The sequence below is a fragment of the Enoplosus armatus genome, chromosome 20, assembly GCF_043641665.1.
Source record: "Enoplosus armatus isolate fEnoArm2 chromosome 20, fEnoArm2.hap1, whole genome shotgun sequence".
NCBI classification, from domain to species: Eukaryota; Metazoa; Chordata; class Actinopteri; order Centrarchiformes; family Enoplosidae; genus Enoplosus; species Enoplosus armatus.
The window spans coordinates 1,879,472-1,897,877 of NC_092199.1; the positions used below are offsets into that span (position 1 = coordinate 1,879,472).

Consider the following 18,406-nt stretch of genomic DNA (forward strand, 5'->3'; position numbering starts at 1 on the left):
TTCAACGACTATATATATATATATTATATAGAAGTGTATTCAGGACCTGCCTCCAATGAAATGCTGCTAACTCAATAGTTATATGTAAAACAAACTTCCGCTTTTAAAGCAAATGTACTCCAGTTTTAGACAAGACAGATTTTCTTACTTATTCAGATTACTGAAAAATGTAATATTTCCCATTGAAATGTGGAGGAGGAAAAGTAGGAAATTTCCAAATTTAGTACCCAAACCTCAAAATGACTTGAGTAGATACGAGGAAATGTATTTTCTTTACTGCTAACCTTCATTCCTGTAATCCCACTGGGTTACTTTCTGTTTCTGAGCAGCACACAGAACCACAGATAAGATGAACAGAAGTCCGGCAGTCTTCATCCTTCAACCTGCATCTGGAAACAAACATCCAAATCAAAACCTGACGAGTAAACGGCTGCCTGGCATCATACAGCAACAACCCAAGGGCTAGAACGTCCTCTGCAGTAATTAAAATGTCCAAAACATACCTGCAGTGACAGTCTGAAGTCAAATAATCCAGCGAGGACAAAGCTGACACTTTGTTTTGAACAGTTTATTATCTGCAAAGGAGGGAGGGTCTTCTTCAGGCTCTGCCCCCCTCTGAGGCTCAATCATCTATCAGGATTTCACTTCAAAGTCAAGCACCGACCTGCTGGAGCTTTTCTTTGTTTTCTGTCAAAGAAGCCAATTGTCAACTCCTAGTTTTAAGAGCTTCAAAATAACACGAAACAGCGCTTGGCGAGGCAGAGCACGTCCAGAGGAAGGAGGCAAAATGTGTATGAAGTGCTGTAATGTGACCTCAGTCCTCCGGGACCTTTGGCAGAGGTGTTAGATGTTTTATGGACACGTCCAACTTACACATTCCTGTTCTTCATCTGTTGTCCATCTGCAGAGCTCACGTACACAGGACTCTGCTGCTCTGATCGCTGGATATCCTTCCAGTGAATTGAATCTGGAGACTATAAAGGCCATTAAAGAAGATGGACGTTTACACAATGGGTACTGTGATTGTGAGATGCACGTGATGCTGGAAACAGGTTGAATTTGAGTCTCTAAGATGTTCACAAGGATCGAAAATACTATATGGTCAAAAGTATGTGGACACCTGAATAATAGGGTTAGGGTTAGGGCTCCACTCTTCTGGTTTCAGGCTTTCCACCACATGTTGGAACCTGGCTGCAGGGACTTTCTCCCATTCAAGAGCATCAGTGAGGTCCAACACTGCGTTCCTGTTCATCCCAAAGGTGTTGGGTGGGTTGTGGTCAGGACTCTCTACAGGCCAGTCTAGTTAGTTCTGTGGCTTTGTGCACGGGAGCATCGCCATCAGAGATCGACCAATATTATCTTACTGGAGGTGTATTGGTATCGGTATATATGTCGACTGAGGAGTCACAAGAACCTAGGCTTGAGCTAATTTAAAAACAGTCTCTCCGTTAAATACTTTAACCACCAGAGAGCACGGACCAGTTGATTTTTCAACAGTAAGATGTCCTGCGTCGTGTGCATCGTGTTTACATTATGTGTTTATTCTAAAATGGCCGGTTTTGTGCAAACCATGAAAAACAGCCCTAAAACAAAAGTGATGGTGTCCAAATACTTCAGGTCACGCAGTCTAGAGGCGGTTCGCACTAAAAACAAAGAGTTCCCATTTCTTGTTGATTATTCTCCTTTGCATTATAAATAAATACACAACAAATGAGAACTCGAAACAATTTGAACCACTTTGCTGATTGAATCTAAGCAGACAGCCAACAAAGACATCATTATCTGCAAAAGGAATTCTTTTGTTGTTGTTTTTTATTTGATTTTGTTTCAAATCCAGGTCAACAGCATACAACTTTCAGGGTCCTCAGTTAGCTCAGTGGAAAGTGAGAACCGGCTGTAACTCCAAGAGCATGCTTGCTCAGCAAACGGCCCCTGGATCAATACAAAAGGAAAAGGTCACTGCCGTCCGTTAGCTGTCCGTTAGCCGTCCGTTAGCATGACATCAGATAAATCGCTCTCGAGAATTCACACGGGGGCAAAAAGAGAAAGAAAAGAATTTTTTTTTTTTCAAGCATTTTCAAATTGATCTACAACTAAAAATATACTTTCACTTCATCAATGGAATTACTGTCAAGCTCTTACAAAGAAGCACGCGTCTCATAAATAGCCAAACTGCCGCCCACGACTCGCCCTCTGAACTGAAGAGGCCCGTTTCCCCGTCAGCAACCCCAATGAAACAGGATTTAGTGATTCGGTTTCTCCTGCCAGTTGGAACATCATTTTAGCAAAAAAGGTGAACAGTGAACAAAGTTATGAGGAAAAAACTAAATATGACAAGTTGTGATAAAAGGTTTGAGAAGGTTGTCAGTATGCATCAGTCAGCAGCAAACATATCGAGGATGTGGATTAAGAGATTCTGTTGGTAGAAAACTAGATGAGTCAGGATTACTCAAAAGGTGTAAATATGGGAAATGTGTAGTTTGTTAGCTGTTAGCTTTAGCATCAGTTGCAATTAATTCTCCAATGTTATATGAGCAATAGACAGTCACACTACACTGGTTTTCCATAATATGTTTGAGATATGTGGATGTATTTCCATCTGGACTACAGGTGATTGATTCTGGCACTCCAGCTTAACAAGATCACTGCGTACGAACAACATCAATGTGCTCCGATTTTACCGAATGGGTGCAAATGTTATGAGCATTTGGGTGCAGCGGCTGAAAGTAACATTTTGTTGCCAGATGTTAACATGTTAAAGATGTGCAACCAGAACTGAACTTTCATGACTTAAATGACCTCACAAGCTTTGGTCCCAATATTAATCTCACAGAAGAAAATCCAAGACAACATCAAAGTAATAAAAAGAACCAGTTTTAAACAACCATCCTAGAAAGCCCGCTACTGACTGTAACACGTTAAAGGGCGAGTTCACTGAAGTGATTTCAAATGAAAACATTTCCCCACTTACCACTAGTGGGATCTTAATGTGGAGATAGTTGTTCTCTTGTGTTTTTATTTGTCCAGGTTTCGAGACGTTTCTGTCTCTGACATTTTTAAATGTCACATTTCAATGCTCTTCGCACTACAAAACAATTTGCATTCACCTCCGCAGTACTGGGGTGTAGGCAGAACCTCGGACGCATGGCTAAATACAGCCAGAGGTAAGTGAGGAAATGTTCGCCTTTCTGTGCTGTCGAGGGGAGTTCAGTGCTTTTCACATTGTTTTCAGGCTCAGCCCCTTCTACGCCACTGACACTGTGAATCTACAAAGTGGAGAAAACATCAATCTGGACTTGTGTGCTGAACATCATGGAAGAGGCTTTTGTTTGAAAATAAAGAGGATAATTATCTGCAAAACCAAACACTCGTTTTTAAACACCGATCATCGTCATCCTGCTCGCAGATGTACAGCACAGACAGCAGATGAGAAGAGCGAAATGTTAGGCGTCTTTTCTCCCCGTGGTGACCTGCGACCTCTTGTACTCTGAGCAGCAAAGTCTTTGAAGGCTGAGTGACGGGAAAAACCCGGAGGGGGCCCCATCAGCGGAGGAACATTGGTTATGGTCCGAATCCTCGGGACCGGCACCAGCAAGAAAATAAAAAAAAGAAGAATCACAGGTAGGGAGGGACAGAGGGGGAAGTGGCGAGCACCAGTTGTTTCTAGAAGCACCTCACGGCTAATACAGTGCGAGTCAGTAACGATGACGATGATGATGGTGTCCTGGGGCGTTTTGTCAGAAACTGAACATACAGCTGATAGAATAAGCTACATTATGCCTGCTCAAGTTCAATCCACCAAATCCAAAAGCTACAATTCCAACAAACCAGCGAAAAGATCTTTATGAACCAGAAGTTAATAAATCACAAACAGCACACGTGGAGGATGAGTTAGGGGTGAAGAGCTTTTTGTGTATGCCTTTTCAAATCTGGGATTTATTTCTAAAGCAATTTAATACTGAAAATATAAACTCTACTTAAGTGGAATTACTCTGGAGCTCTTGAGAGTTTTCAGGTCTGAGCTTTGACCGATGATTGTACTTTAAGGGGCTTGGCAAAGAGACCAAGTCCTATAAAAACCTGACTGAGTCCACGCTGAAGATTCAAAATTTTAAGGTATAGCTACAATCAGATAAAAAAAAAAAGAAACTTAATTAAATAACAGTATAATTCCTCAAATGTATTTATACACAGCAAGATTTTCCAGAAGACGTTGTGAGAGTGAGAGGGGCACTGATGTGAGAGAACATCCAAACACTCAGAGTCTTTGCTGTTGTCCTGAGTCACAGCAACATGTATTTGAGGGGGTGATTATTTAGGGGGGCTGTGGATTGAGGGAAAGGGGCCTCAGCCAAAAGTGCTTTACCTTAACGAACCCCGCCACTCACGAGACCTGGTGTGAGGCGGGATACAAAAAAAAAAAAACACAGTCTGGTTTTATTTTATTTACTCATTGAATTCGATGTAAACGAGTGCATCCCTTTCAAGCGTCACAGCAGCCTGCGAGATGGGAAGGACAGAGGCTTCGAAGTGAGGCGAAAGGAAACAAAAAGGGGATCCAAATCTCGCAGCTGGTCCTGGTGCAGTGATGTCATTGGCGAGTTAAGAGGAGGGCTGGGCGGGATAAGATCAGGGCAGGGCAGGAGGGTGGAGGGAGGGGGTTTTTAACTGCGGGGCAGGCTGCACATTTCACAGTGCTCTGTGCCAGGCTGGTTCATGAAGGTGCAGTGGAGGCAGGACCACATGGCTGAGGAGGAGGCGGGGACTGAGGGGCCACCCATGGCCCCGTAACCCACAGAGCTGGAGGGCTGCCCGCCCACTGTACCTGGAAGGACAGAAGAAGGATTACAGGATATCAGGACAGCAACTAATGGATTCCTTTCTATAAAACTGATCCCCTCACTGATGAGCAGTGACTTACTGCACAGCTGCTCGATGGTGGCCCACTGCTCCGACTTCTTCCAGGTCTGTGCCAGATCCTCATTAGAAGTCCTCACTGCATCTAGTAGCAACCCAATGCTGTCCTGCAGACACAAACACAAACTCTGATCTGTCCACTAGACAACGACAGGTTCAGGAAACTGGAAAAAAAAATAAATAAATAAAAACCCTCCACACCAGCAGCTCATTATTTTTTAAGTCTGGATTTTATAGAAAACATGCAAATCTGATCAAGCAGTTCATTATTATCTAAACACTGAAAAAAACATTTTTTTTCTAAATCAAAGCCGCTTTTGATCATCATGTCGGGCCACGGGCCAGTTTGAAAATCGATCAGCATGAATAAAGGGTCTGAGTGAAAACATCCTCACACCACTAACCACTTCCAGATTGGAAAAGAATGTGGCCATATTCCAACACATTGTCTGCGACACAAATGGAAAACTAATGGAAAACAAGAAAAGAAGTCGCTTTGAAGTGTTATCTTACTCTCAGGGGCATGACGTCATTGGTAACGAGGAAAAGGAGCAGATGGAAGTCTGACACGATGTCCAGGAATGCCGTGGAGGTGCACTGGGACAGGTATGTCGCTAAACTGTGGAAATTCTGCACAAATAACAAAAAACAAGATGTATAACTTCCTCTGACCTCTGGAGGTTATGGAATCCAGAAGGTCACCCTTCATTTCTCAGGCACTAAGCTGCGACTGGTCATGTCAAGTTGAAATACAGGAAGAGATTAAGGCTGAAGTCGACTCAAGAAAGTCTGACAAGAAAAACAACAAAATGATGTGGCTAATCGAGTGGCTGCTGTAACTCTCTTTGCAACGTACATAATCAATAATAACACATTTCTAACTCCTAACTTCAGTTACAACAGTGTAAACCCCCACCATGAGGACAGAAGGTTTTAATTGATGAGGTTATTGACTCCTTTCTATTTCTACACACCTGAACTAAACACATGTTGTGTTCTGTAAATAGAACAAAATGGGATATTTCCCAGATTTCAGACTGTGTCTTTAAACACAATATCCCTCTAACTATGTTTAACACTGCCAGACACTTATATTTGGTCATTTTATCTCTTGACCAAGACCGGTTGAATCCGAGGTGAGACGGTTTAAACAGAAGTTCATCCAGAAACGCCTTACTTGTGTCTCTCCCAGGATGTCGCGGTTCTCAATGGGGAAGCGTTGTGTGGAGCAGAAGGTGTACTGGGGGTCCTTTGGAAAAGTGGTGGTTATCTGAAGAGGAAAATAAAGGGAAATGATCTAGAAAGGCAGTGGCAGTACGTTCTATCAATAAGAATAGATGCTGTGTAAAAAAAGATCTGTAAAAAGAACACACACACACACACACACAGTAGTAATATCCTACTCACATCTATGATAAGGTACTCCACAGGGAGAGGCCGGGCTAGAAACGTGACGTCATTTCCAAATTTGTCTTTGTCCTTTTGGATGGAAGGAGGAAAAAATATTAGGTTCAGAATCAAACAGAAATCTTGACATCTGGATCCAAACATCTGGATGAAGTGACTCATAATACCTGGCCCCCAGTGGAAAAGTAAGTACCTGGTTGTCATTATTCTGCTAGAGACAAACAGTCAAGTGTAATGTGTAATGCTCAGTCGCTGTGTGTTCTTAAAAAGAAACCATGTACCATTGTATACTACGGACAGTTGCATCTTAACACATGTATGAAGTCTTACCTTGTAGAAGACGTCTGGTACGTACTGCTCAGGGCTGGACTCTTTGGCGTAGCCCAGCTCAGGAGCGTCTTTACAGGGCAGTAGGCACTCGTCTCTCACCAAAGCCATGCACTGATTGGACACCTGATATCCTTCAAAGTGCACCTGGTTATCTGGACCACCTGCACACAGAGCACAGGGACAGACACATTATTAAATTGTTGGTTGAAGACTAATTTCAATTGTTATTCACTTTACTTTTGACTGAATAAAGGCTGCTGAGTAGAGGCCTCCAAGTGTATTAGTATATATTGTATTCAAGTAGTGATGATATGGGACCAACTGCAATTATTGATGAATAATGAAGGTCATTAACTAATTAATTGATTGGATTTATTTTTCCATAAAACCAAGATGGCTTTAAACTTGACTTCTGCAATCAGACCCTGTTAGTAGCAGCAATACAAACAGTCATCCTGAGTGTAGAAATAAATTAGAAATACCAACAAAGAAGTCGTGCACACTCCAATAGCATTATGAAACTATTATTATTATGTCAGTAAGGAGTGCTCAGTGTCCATCTAAAAGCTCGTTACACATGTAACTCATTAGCAAACAGACTACGTGTTAACACGAGGGAAGGTAAAACAGATGGATGCTGCGCTTGCTGGCGTTGGATGTGTAACCATGACATCAGCTTTGGCTGCTAGCGCCTCATTAATGCAAATGACAGGGATGAGGTCACTGCTACGTTGTGTGCTTTTCTGGAACAAATAAAAGGAGGTCTTACGAAGTTGTAATGGGGGGGGGGGAGTGTAGTGTTTGTGGCCTCGATCCCACAAACAACAGAGAGTCTGGCTTGTATTACACTGCTCCACTGGCCACAAAATTACCACACACATCATATAGATACGTGAGCGGAATAAATAAAAACTACTAAAACAGGCACCCCACAGCACGTAAGTTGCACTTAAAGGAAATTGCAAGTAATGATATTTTACTATCAAATTAAGGGCTTCAGTATGTCATGGTTTAGACAGGAATTATACTATCAATAGGAATAGTTCTAGAGATTGTTTTCAACCCTCACTTCAGCCTCAGTTTGTACAAAAACATACCTGTTGCCACCACGGTCACAAATTTGGAGCCAAAATGGCCGTCTCGAGAGAGTCTGCAAGGGTTTGAATGGTGATTCTGGAAGTATCCCGCTGTGATGCATTCCTCTGCGCTCAGGTAGTGCGACTCCTAACAGGACGTAAGGACAATGATGAGACATGAGGGAAAGCAGCACATTAGTCTGATGAACAGGTCGTCTTTGAGTGAGCTGCATCCTCACATTGTTTCTCGTGTAGCGGACAGTGCCTATCCTCGTATCCTCAGACAGCAGGTCAGTGAATATCCAGCCCACCTGAGAACCAGAGAAAACACATAAAATGAGGGGAGCTGAAACAATTAGTTGATTAATCGGCAACCAATTTGATCATCGATATATCATTTAAACAAATATCATTATCTTCAGCTCCTCAAATGTGAATATTTGCTGGTTTTCTTCGTCTTTTATGATATTAAACTGAATATCTTTTGAATTGTTCAAAACAAGATATTGGAATATGTCATCTTGGGCTTTGAGAAATTTGTATGGACATATTTCACTATTTTCTGACATTTTATAGACCATTAATCGTGACAATAATCTGCAGATTAATCAAGTATGATAATAATTGTTCGACACAGTTGTAAAAATCTGAGTAAATCACACATCACAAAGGAGGACACATCTAAAAATAGTGAAACAAGAACAGAAAAAGTTAGCGCTGTTCACACACAGCATCACCATCCTGCATGCCCCTTTGTCTTTCTTTGTGATATGATACAGATTTATATGATATATAACATGGTCGGCTCTCTGAAGTTTCAGGAATTTCCAGAATGCCAACATATTGATAAAAGAAATGATCGCTGTCTCAACCAGTGAAAAGCCAAAACTAAAACAGCCGGACAAATGATACTGGCAGTAAGTGGTGGACTGTGTATTGGCAGAACCGGGTTTAGATTTGCCCATTCTCATCAAGGTAGACAAATGTTCTATTAGCCATGTAGACATATTCATGTTCAACAGACCAATGTGAAGCAGTTTGCTTTGCTAGAGAAAGGCTCAGGTGGAATGGCTTAAATTCTTTGATGAATAACAAATCAATTCCCGTGCCAAAGGCTTCAATGGTGAGACAGCAAGAACACCTTGACGAAGAAGACACAGAAATCTGCCTTGAACCTTTAATTCAAATTTCACACTGCTGGAGTGCAAATGTCAGTATTCAGTGTGAAAGCAAGTTAAGAAACCACTTTGTCCAAGGTAACTGGGAGTCACGGTGTCAAACAGAGCAAGCAAGAAAAGAAGGCCAACCTTGCAGAGGCCCAGTTTGGCAGCGATTTCATCCACAGCTGCAGCTTTAGGATCCTCCACTAGTTCCAGGCTGTTCTGAGTGGCATTCTGAAACACAACAGGGAGCGTTACGATTAACCTAAAACAAAGAGTTACTACATGGTTAACAAGGACTTTCACTCATTCATGGAAGGACAAATTACAGTATAGTAAAAATCAAGGAAATGAACGAAGACTGGAGGAGTTGAAGCAGAGAGATAGAAGGAATCCCTCACCTGTGGTGGCTCGTAGATAGCAGCCACCTCAGCTCTGATGCCCAGAGGGATGTCTGTGTGCTCGGTGAACTTGCCATACAAATATCCCATCCTCTGACTGCCCGTCTTCCTCCAGAAGTCCAGGAAGCGGTCAGCAATGGTATGGTTCTCAAACATGATGTTGTCCACGTGTCTGTATTTCTGGGAGAAGAACAGAGAAAGCTAGACGGATACACTTTTTTCATTCAACAGATCATTTGGGAAGGAGAGAAATTACTGTTTGTTTTCACACAAAAAAATCATCTGTACGGTTGATGAATTTCACAACACAGATTCTGTTTTCTATCGCTGTCACATCCATTGACCGATATTTTGAAAGCAATGAAAACCAGTCATGCACACACATCAGGTGAATGACTACATGTTTCTCAAAAGAGAAAGGTGCCTCATTTGAAGGTGCTGCTGATGACATGCCATTCAAGTATGACGTTTTCATTGTTTTTTACCTCCCCAGTAACTGAAGAAAAGTACTCAGGCCAAGTCTGAAAACTTAAGACAACTATACTGTTTTTCAAGCATATTTTCATTGAAAAGGTTTTATTGTCATTTGTACAAAATGATGCATTTATATCAATCTGTTGCCAAAACATCAATAATACATATAAATAAATTATTTTCTTCTCATTCCAATAATTTCCAGACATAAAATAACTTTTCCATGGTTATTAAGGACGGTATAAACCAAAGTGAAAATCAGGAACAGAACGTTGCAGTAACAGGTGAACGATGAATTGTTACAGCAGCACAGGTGATGATGATGCTCTCTCTTCATTCATTCATTCATTCGTTCATTTCCACTGTCAGATAATGTCACTTACAGGATCATTAACATCGTTACCAAGCCTGACTCAAACACTCCTTGATACTGGTTGTTTGTAATTTTAGTAATCGACTCTACTGTTGCACTCACTGAAAGCTTCGTCGTCACAGACGTAAGTACGATCACATACCTGTCTGTTCAGTGTGATGGCACTGGGCTGGCACTTGGTGCAGATCCCCTCCGGCCAGGGAGGGTGGCCCTCACAGCCCGACTTGATCTTACAGCTGATGTTCTCCAAAGCTGCAAACTTCCCTCTGCAGGAGATCAAAACAGAATTTAGAACTTGAATGTGTGAATTTCCACTGAAGAATTTAAAAACAACTTCTCACTTATCAGCTCCACCGGTCAGCTTGCGAAGGTATGCGTGGAATGACATGTGCTTCACTGGTGGGTCGAGGTGATTCAGGTAGTCTTCATCAAAAGGCTGACAAAAACAAAGAATCCAGGGTTTCAATAACTAAAATCAGAATAAACCTGTCTTACAGTAGTGGTGCTAGCATTACTTTAAGAAACAAATAACAAGAATGAATTCTCTTACCTCCAACGGTACACAGTGCACACATTTGCCAAGGGCACCATGGCGACATCTGCAACAAGAAAAGAATCATTAGGCATCGGACATTTGTCTTTCGTTTGGATGTTTTCAGTAGATCTGGTTCTTACAGCTGTGGATCTTTGTTCCTGTAAATCTTGCCATCTTGCTTGGCCAGATACTGATCAATCTCATCCTCCTGGACCTGGGGTGCTGAGAAGGACCGGGGGATCATGGAGGACGAAGAAGAGAATGAGGAAGATGAGATGGATGGTAGTGATGACGATGAGTGTGGAGTGGCCGTGTCCATCACCTCCCCAGAAGAGGAAGAGGATCCTGAAGGGAACAGAAACAGCATGTCGCCATGCCTACGCAGGAGATGAGACAAAACAAATGTCATGTTTAAAGCTAAACTGTAGTTTGTCAAAAAATTTAAATGCAAGTAACACTTATTAAATTATCTCAATTGTAAAAACATCATTTGACTTGATTTTGACCTGAACAGGTGTGTCTTTTCAAGGACTCACAGAATTCAATTTGGATGAGTTGTAAAACCTAGACTTAAATAATGCTCAACGCTGTTTGCTTTTACTTACTTGATCTTAAGCAGGCTCATTGTTTTGTTCTGGGAAAGGATCTCTCCGGTCTTGTTGCGGTTCAGGTAAATAGAAAACCCATTGGAATTGAACCCAAACTCTTTGGCCACCTGAGAGAGAAATGATGCAGAGTGCTGATTAGACGGGATGACAACTTTGTGCCATATGGCCTCAATCAAAATTTTGATGTTGAGATGGATCAAAATACACAAAGTCTTAATAAACAATGTCTCAGAAGATTTGCTCTTCCTTGAAATGTGTGTAAAGGGTGTCCACTCTTTAAATGATGCCAGCCACCCTATTAAAGCAGATTAGCATCGAGCCTCTTGGCACAAGAGAAACTCAACTTGTAGGAACACCTCTTAAGGTCATCACACAGTGAGCCAAACTAAGCTATTAAGAGCACTCTGAGCTGGCCAGCCAACAGAGTATCCCATAGCACTTTTATCATCCCATCACATATCAGGCAGACAATCACCCTGATGCATTTGCCTGTATTTCATCACTTGATGTGTCCTTAATTCAACACCCATTAGTGAACTTTGTACTGTTACCATGAGAACAGAATGATTATCTTGGCATATAACTGAACTCACGATGACTCACATACAGAATAAATACCTAAGACAGCTGCATTGATCCCCTGACATCTAAACCAACAATCACAAAACATCTATCAGTGGCATTTTTATTCATCTCTAAGGTCAGTGTTGGTAAAACTATGCAGAGAACAGTCGTATTATTACTGTGTGCTGTGACAGTGACTGTATGAGACAGAACATCACTTTGAGCTACTTTTATTCTGTCTCAGCTGCAGAAATATAACCTACAGGGCTCAGACTGCCTCTGCCCTGTCTTCCTCACCCCCAAGGTTTTCTATTCCACCCATCGCTGGCTGCACATCGACAGGGAATGAAAACTACTCCTTCCATTGATCTGCAGACTACACCATCTTGCCTTAACACAGATATACATTTTTAATGAGGTACTGCCGCAATGCTCCGCTGTGACCGGTCTGCTGGAATACAGTTCTATTTTAGCTTTTTCAAATCCACTGATTCAAATGCTTTGTAATTATTTTTGTGTGCTTATGCATGAATAGAGATCAGATGAAACAAAACTAAGATAGGATTGTTCTTATAAACATATCCAACTTCAGGATCAATTTTATATCTATCTATTTTAAGCGTGTATTATCTCCATCAATAGTCTCTGTGTTGCCTGGGTTGTAAACTACAAACTGGTAAGCAGCTGTGAAGACTGGTGAGCAAAGCAATGCATCCACTACACTCCCTGAACACACATTTCCCCAGCAAGCACACAGGACCAGTGACCAGACAGACTTGCTTTCTGCACAGCTTCTTACATAAATGAAGTAAAAACCCAGGGAACTTACTGTCGAGATAGTAATAGATAATACACTTAAAATATGTGGTGTACATGTTGTGCTACTGAGAGAATGACTTGTGATTGTGATTATCTATAGACATGTGTGAATTTGACAGTACCCATTCTGACTTGAAAACTGTCATGTTTTACACACCTTCTTTAAAAAAGCAGCAGCTGTCTCCCTCTTGGTAGAAGGAATTTTCCTCATCCCATCTGGGGATTGAACCCTGATGACCTAAAAAAAAAAAAGAACACAAAAACACAAACTATATTCAGTTTCCAGGTCAAACAATTGGTATGGAAAGCTCCACTGTTCAATCCAAAATAATGCGGACTTCCTACAGTTTCAATACGACTTCCCAACACCTGTCAGTCACAACAAGGGCGCTACTCCCCCTCTCCCCCCTCTTTACAGTGGTGTCAGTGTCAGGATATTATGACAACGATGACAGTGCAAAAAAAAAGTAAATGTTAACGTTAGCTAGCTCATGAGCCTCTACTTTCCAACAAAGGGCTTTTGTATCGTGACATTTAGATGTTGACTTTGATCCAGACAACGTTAACTAAAGCTGTCACAGTGTGGGGGCTTATTCACAGTCAACAAAATATGACTTTTATTGATTCAACAACATCTTGGCTTCCATTCCATCCACCGGGCGTATTCTAGCTAATGTTTGGCTAATGAGCTGAGCATGCTAAACAAACATTTCAGGCATTTTTATTCCTGAATTTAAGCCGGTTATGCAGCTTCCCCGTTAGCCAACGATGCCTCTTTATATTATGATGCCGTCCGCTAGCCAAAGAGCTAAGATTAGCCGTTTGGCTAAACAGGCCCCATACACTCTTTGCTAATGACAGCGAGCGAACGTTAGCTACCAAGCTAATTCTGCTGCCTCATCACTCCGGACTTCGGCTAACAAGCTAGCTAACGTTAGCCGAGTCGACCCCTCACTGCAGGTAAAACAACCTGCCATCATACTTACAATATTATCTGCCATGTTGCTCGGGTGAGTGCTCCCAGTAGATTACGCTGTATTAGCAGACAGACACACTAAATACAAAATTCACGTAGCGTTGCTGTCTGTCAACGAAACTCCATCCCACAACTCAAACACCGGGTGTTGCAGACATTAGTGACCGACCGTTTCCCACCGGTCCCACACTGAAGCGACGACGGCCGAAACAAGCTTTTTTTTTTAGCTGAAAACGCACGTTCCGCTTTTTTATTTAATTGCAGTGTTATATCTGAATCTCTATTGGTATGTTACACATACAAGGAAAATGATTTTTTCATTGCTCTCATAAACAGAAATAGACTTAAATACAGCTAATACAATGACAACAAGCTCTGTTTACTCAAACTTCCACAAACCAAATCACACAGAAAAGGTCCAGGTAGTCTTCCACAGTACTGCTTGGTTTCTGGGTCTCTAGTCATATAATGAAGTTGCCATTCACAGTGTAGTCCGCTGTATTTAATGGGAACTTGGGGGTACATACACAATGCATGTGTGCATTAGATGTCATTTTTTCCTGCCTGCTCAGCATGAATTGGCAGGCCTAATGTTAACACGATTCAGTGAAGTGGTCAACCTTAGTAATAACACTACTTTACTGACTTTGATAGAACAAAGTGTCATCTATTTTATCTATGTTAAGGGGTTATGTTTATAATTTCAATGTCACATACATTTCACCTGTTCCTCTAATATATTTATGTATTAAATCTGTTGCAATAATCTCAAAAAGTTGTGATGTGATTGATGTTGTTTAAACAGTAACCTATGTGTAACGACACGGAAATCACATGATACGGCAGAGCTGATATATTGTGTTATATTATATTATATTATAATCTGGTCTAATAGGTTGTATTTCAGGTCTGCTTTTCCACATTGCAAATCATATTGTATTGTATTGTATTGTATAAAAGCAACAACTATCAAACACAAAAGATAAGAATGAGATGAGAATAATAAAATCTCCATTTGTATTTTCCTCTTTTTATGTTTTATTTTTGCCCTCATCCTGTAGAGAGGTCAAAGCTCCATTACACATCGCTTCAGATCTGGGCGTGTACTGAAACATCCATCCCACTCATCCCTCTGCCACCCCTCACTACTACAGTGCAATCATTGTGAACATAATTGAATAAAAAAATCCACCACCTCTTCCATCACCTTTGTATCATCAGGGAAAAGTGATCAACTTCTTTGCTATTATCTTGTGGATTAGAAGAATGTTAAAAGATAAAGTCAAGGTTACAGAAATGACATTACAAGTTGAAAAGCTAAATGCAACTAAAGGTGTGCAGGCAATGATCGTATGTGTACAAGTTTGAATGAGGAGGGCGATACTTCACTGTCTAAACAGAATGACAGATCAATGATCACGAAGAGGACGATGAAGATGAAATGACAATGAAATCAAAAACAAATAAATGTAATTCTGAATGATGGAAGATGAGGGACAATCTACAAGATAACAACATAAGAGAGCTAAAATAATGATCTTAAAAACACAAATATGAACACACAGGGCACAACTGTGTTGTGTGAAAGTGTGAGAAATAAACATGAAATTTATATTTTCATATACATTCATATTATACAAGGGAGATATACAAATAAGAAGAGATATGAAACTAATGTTAACACAAGCTAACACGGTGATGGAAGACGCTGTACGTCTTCAGTTAAGATGAGTTGTCAGTGTGGGCAAATGATGAACGATACACACTACTGCCAAAACACACACTGGTGTGTTGCAAGGAGGGAATTCTGGTTTCCTGGAGTTTTATTCTCTGCTGAGTTGGTTTTTAAGATGTTTTCTCCTGTGAACACTTCCCTACGTGCACCAGACGTCCACATATTATGATGGTAGAACATTTACAGAATGATGATGATTTATGTATCCTGGGCAAGATAGGTACAGTTAAAGGTTGGTCAAAACAGAGGGAGAAGAGGGATATCTGATGATTATTAACATTATCCCACTGAAAGGTTACGCTCAGCAATGGCAAGCTGGTGTCCATTCTCTACAGAATTCAGGTTTTGTATTTTATATGTTCGGCACTGATGGACAAGCCTCTCAGATGACGAGCGGCGCCGAAGCACACGAAATGGGAACCCACCCACTTCATGGGTTTGTCACTTAAACTCAATTTGAGGCTGCCTTGCTTGCGTAAGTTTCATGTTTTGTCCATGAGAAGAATAGAAAAGAAGAAGAAAGGAGACAAAAATAGAAGAGCAAGAGAAGAGAAAAGGCTGCTGGTAGTTTAGAGTGCAGTGCAGATCTAGTGAAGATGTAAGAATCAAATCAAAAGATCCTAAAAATGAGCAGATGCTGTGTTTGAACTGCAGAATCAGAAGAAGAATCTGGTGAAAGAGGATAGAAGGTAATTTTTTTGTAGATCTTTTTTCTCTTTTTCCATTTTTGTGTTTGTTACAGTTCGTCATGGTAGTTTGTTTGGAATAGTTCCATTTACAGTTAGGAGATGGAGCCTGAGGCAGATGGTTTGAAGTGCATGGACGTGGCCTGTAATCCTCAGAGGATTGCAGGGAGATGCAGGAAGGCTCAGATGATGCCGTACTGGGCCAGCTCATGCAGCTCCAGGTGATTGAAGGCCTCCCAGGGGCAAATGACGGTGATGTCTGCAAAAGAAGACAGAGATACGAGGTTATTCAGGCCCCCGCATCACAAAGAAACTGATATGAAATGCATTTAAAACTTAAGGTGGACTCACCTGTGCCTAAGCCCTCCATTCCAGGGATGTCATCTCCAAAACTGCAAAGAAAAACAAATTAAACACCTTAACTTGCCATTATTTCTAAACCTCTAAAGAAAAACTGTGATTTATTCAAGGCATACCCCTGGATGCCCTTCTTCGGAGGCTTGCTCTTGAACTGACGGGTCTGCCTCTGCTTGAACTTGGGTGGTCCCTTGCGTGGGGTGGCGGGGCCTCCGGTGACACGGGTGGCCGACTTGATCTCAGCTTTGGGCGGCTCAAGATTCATTTTGAGCAGTTATGATAGCTGTGTGCAGGCTGTTGGCTTTAGAGACACCTCTCTGACGTGTAGTCGTCGTGATGATATCTTTTCATTTTGGAAAGGAGAAAGAAAAAGTCAGATGATTCATCCAAACCAAGAGATGGAAGGAACGAGCCACTTTCACCCGTGTGGTATTATCTAAGATGCTCTATTTAACAAGTAACTTCACGTAACGGTTAGCATGCAGCCTCTGTCACCTCTGACTGACATTACAGGCCTTAATCTTCTTACTGATCTGACAAGCACCAGGCAGGATTTACACTCATATTTCCCAGTGATTGAATGTCTGAGATGGACTCCCTTGCAGCGTGTTCTGTGAGGATGACCCAATTTTCCCATAATCCCTGGCTCAAGTTAATAAGCACTCCCCCCTCTCTGTTTCAAGCCAGCCGTCCACTTGTAATCTCGTTAGAGCAAGGACAACACGGCAGATATGCTGAGCACGCACTGAGAGTCTAAGTGATCAATCTGCTCACGGCGTCCTAATGACAATCACCGTCCTGAATAAGTCCTAGTCGTTTAATAATAATATGATTGTGCATCATTTAGCCTTCATAGCCTAACAAACTTAATTCATATAAAATATGCTGTATATATTTTGTTATTTTGATATCAATGCCAAAACCCATATCATACGTACACTAATATCGAAACATTGCAAACAATATCCAGCTCTAATCATTTAGACAGCTCTAGTGAGACTCTCCTTAACTACAGAAAATCTACAGCACACCTGATTCCTAACGGTACAAAGGAGACCAAAAATGCCTGATGAACAAAGTTATTTAACTAATTAATTAATTAATACACTGTATGCCTCTCATAGTACCAGTTAGACCGATCCATTACGCTGTTTCCTCCAAGTGCTGCTCTCACAATGTTTCTATCTTTACTGCACTGGTTTCAATCCTCAAACTATCTATCTGCTTTTTTCAGAATGAATCGCGTGTTATCTGCAACACGAGACATCAAGTGGTATCTTATTGTCATATGTTCAATCACATTATGATCAGCTAAAATCTGAAAAGAAACTGTAAAAAATGAATAGCATTATCCATAATATCCAGTGACTTCCATGCAGCTCCAGAATAGAAACATCAGTCATCCGCTGTCTTTAAATCCCAAGTATCTCAATAACAGCATTGTTTGTGGTGGTGGTGGTGGTGGAGGTGGTGGTGGAGATGTAGTGGTGGGTCTACTCACCGGCTGCTTGGGTGAAGGACAGCCAGACGAGTGGGTGTGAGCGCAGCACTGGTCTGTCTAGCAGATGAGTGGAGTTCTATGCTAGGCTTGCTGTGAGGGCCAGTCGGGGCTTAGGGCCCCTCTTATATGCTGAACCCAGCAGAAGATTATGAACGCACCGCCTCCCTGCTCTAATGTCAACAGTTCACATGTTCGGGGTTTGGTTCAAAGAGGGTGAGGTTGTAAAGATGCACTGTGTCATTATGTAGTTTAGATTTGTAGAATAGTTTTAGATATATGTCAGTTTTCAAAAACTTAGAGTAGATTCTGGATGAAAATGTGTGATTTGGAAACCATTACAATCAATTATTATTTTACATACGTTCTGTGTTTATCCAGTTTTGACATGAAACAGTATTTGTGATAAAACTAAGACAGGGCGCGTTAGTATTAGTAGCACATCTCATAAAGTGCTTTACATAATGCATTCAAACATAAAAAGAAAGAC

General features: G+C 41.3%; 2 protein-coding genes across 3 annotated transcripts; both read right to left on the reverse strand.

Annotated features, from left to right (window-relative positions):
• Positions 1-1,794: 1,794 nt before the first annotated feature.
• Positions 1,795-13,779, reverse strand: nploc4 (NPL4 homolog, ubiquitin recognition factor). 2 transcript variants are annotated; one of them, XM_070926817.1, is made up of 17 exons: positions 13,651-13,779; positions 12,822-12,902; positions 11,279-11,388; positions 10,814-11,050; positions 10,689-10,737; positions 10,480-10,574; positions 10,281-10,404; positions 9,292-9,471; positions 9,038-9,124; positions 7,970-8,041; positions 7,752-7,878; positions 6,655-6,815; positions 6,325-6,396; positions 6,095-6,187; positions 5,431-5,547; positions 4,922-5,024; positions 1,795-4,825 (listed from the first exon to the last, which is right to left on the reverse strand). In XM_070926817.1, exons 1-17 carry the CDS (start codon positions 13,663-13,665, stop codon positions 4,665-4,667), a joined length of 1,884 nt encoding a protein of 627 aa, XP_070782918.1. In that variant the 5' UTR covers positions 13,666-13,779; the 3' UTR covers positions 1,795-4,664. The 2 variants fall into 2 exon arrangements, with proteins under 2 accessions (XP_070782918.1, XP_070782919.1); XM_070926818.1 differs by having other exon boundaries at positions 6,655-6,819; positions 7,741-7,878.
• A 2,464-nt stretch (positions 13,780-16,243) lies between these two features.
• Positions 16,244-16,683, reverse strand: pde6gb (phosphodiesterase 6G, cGMP-specific, rod, gamma, paralog b). Its single transcript, XM_070926974.1, has 3 exons — positions 16,538-16,683; positions 16,413-16,453; positions 16,244-16,320 (listed from the first exon to the last, which is right to left on the reverse strand). The coding sequence occupies exons 1-3, from the start codon at positions 16,681-16,683 to the stop codon at positions 16,244-16,246; spliced, it is 264 nt and encodes an 87-aa protein (XP_070783075.1).
• Between the last annotated feature and the right edge of the window lie 1,723 nt (positions 16,684-18,406).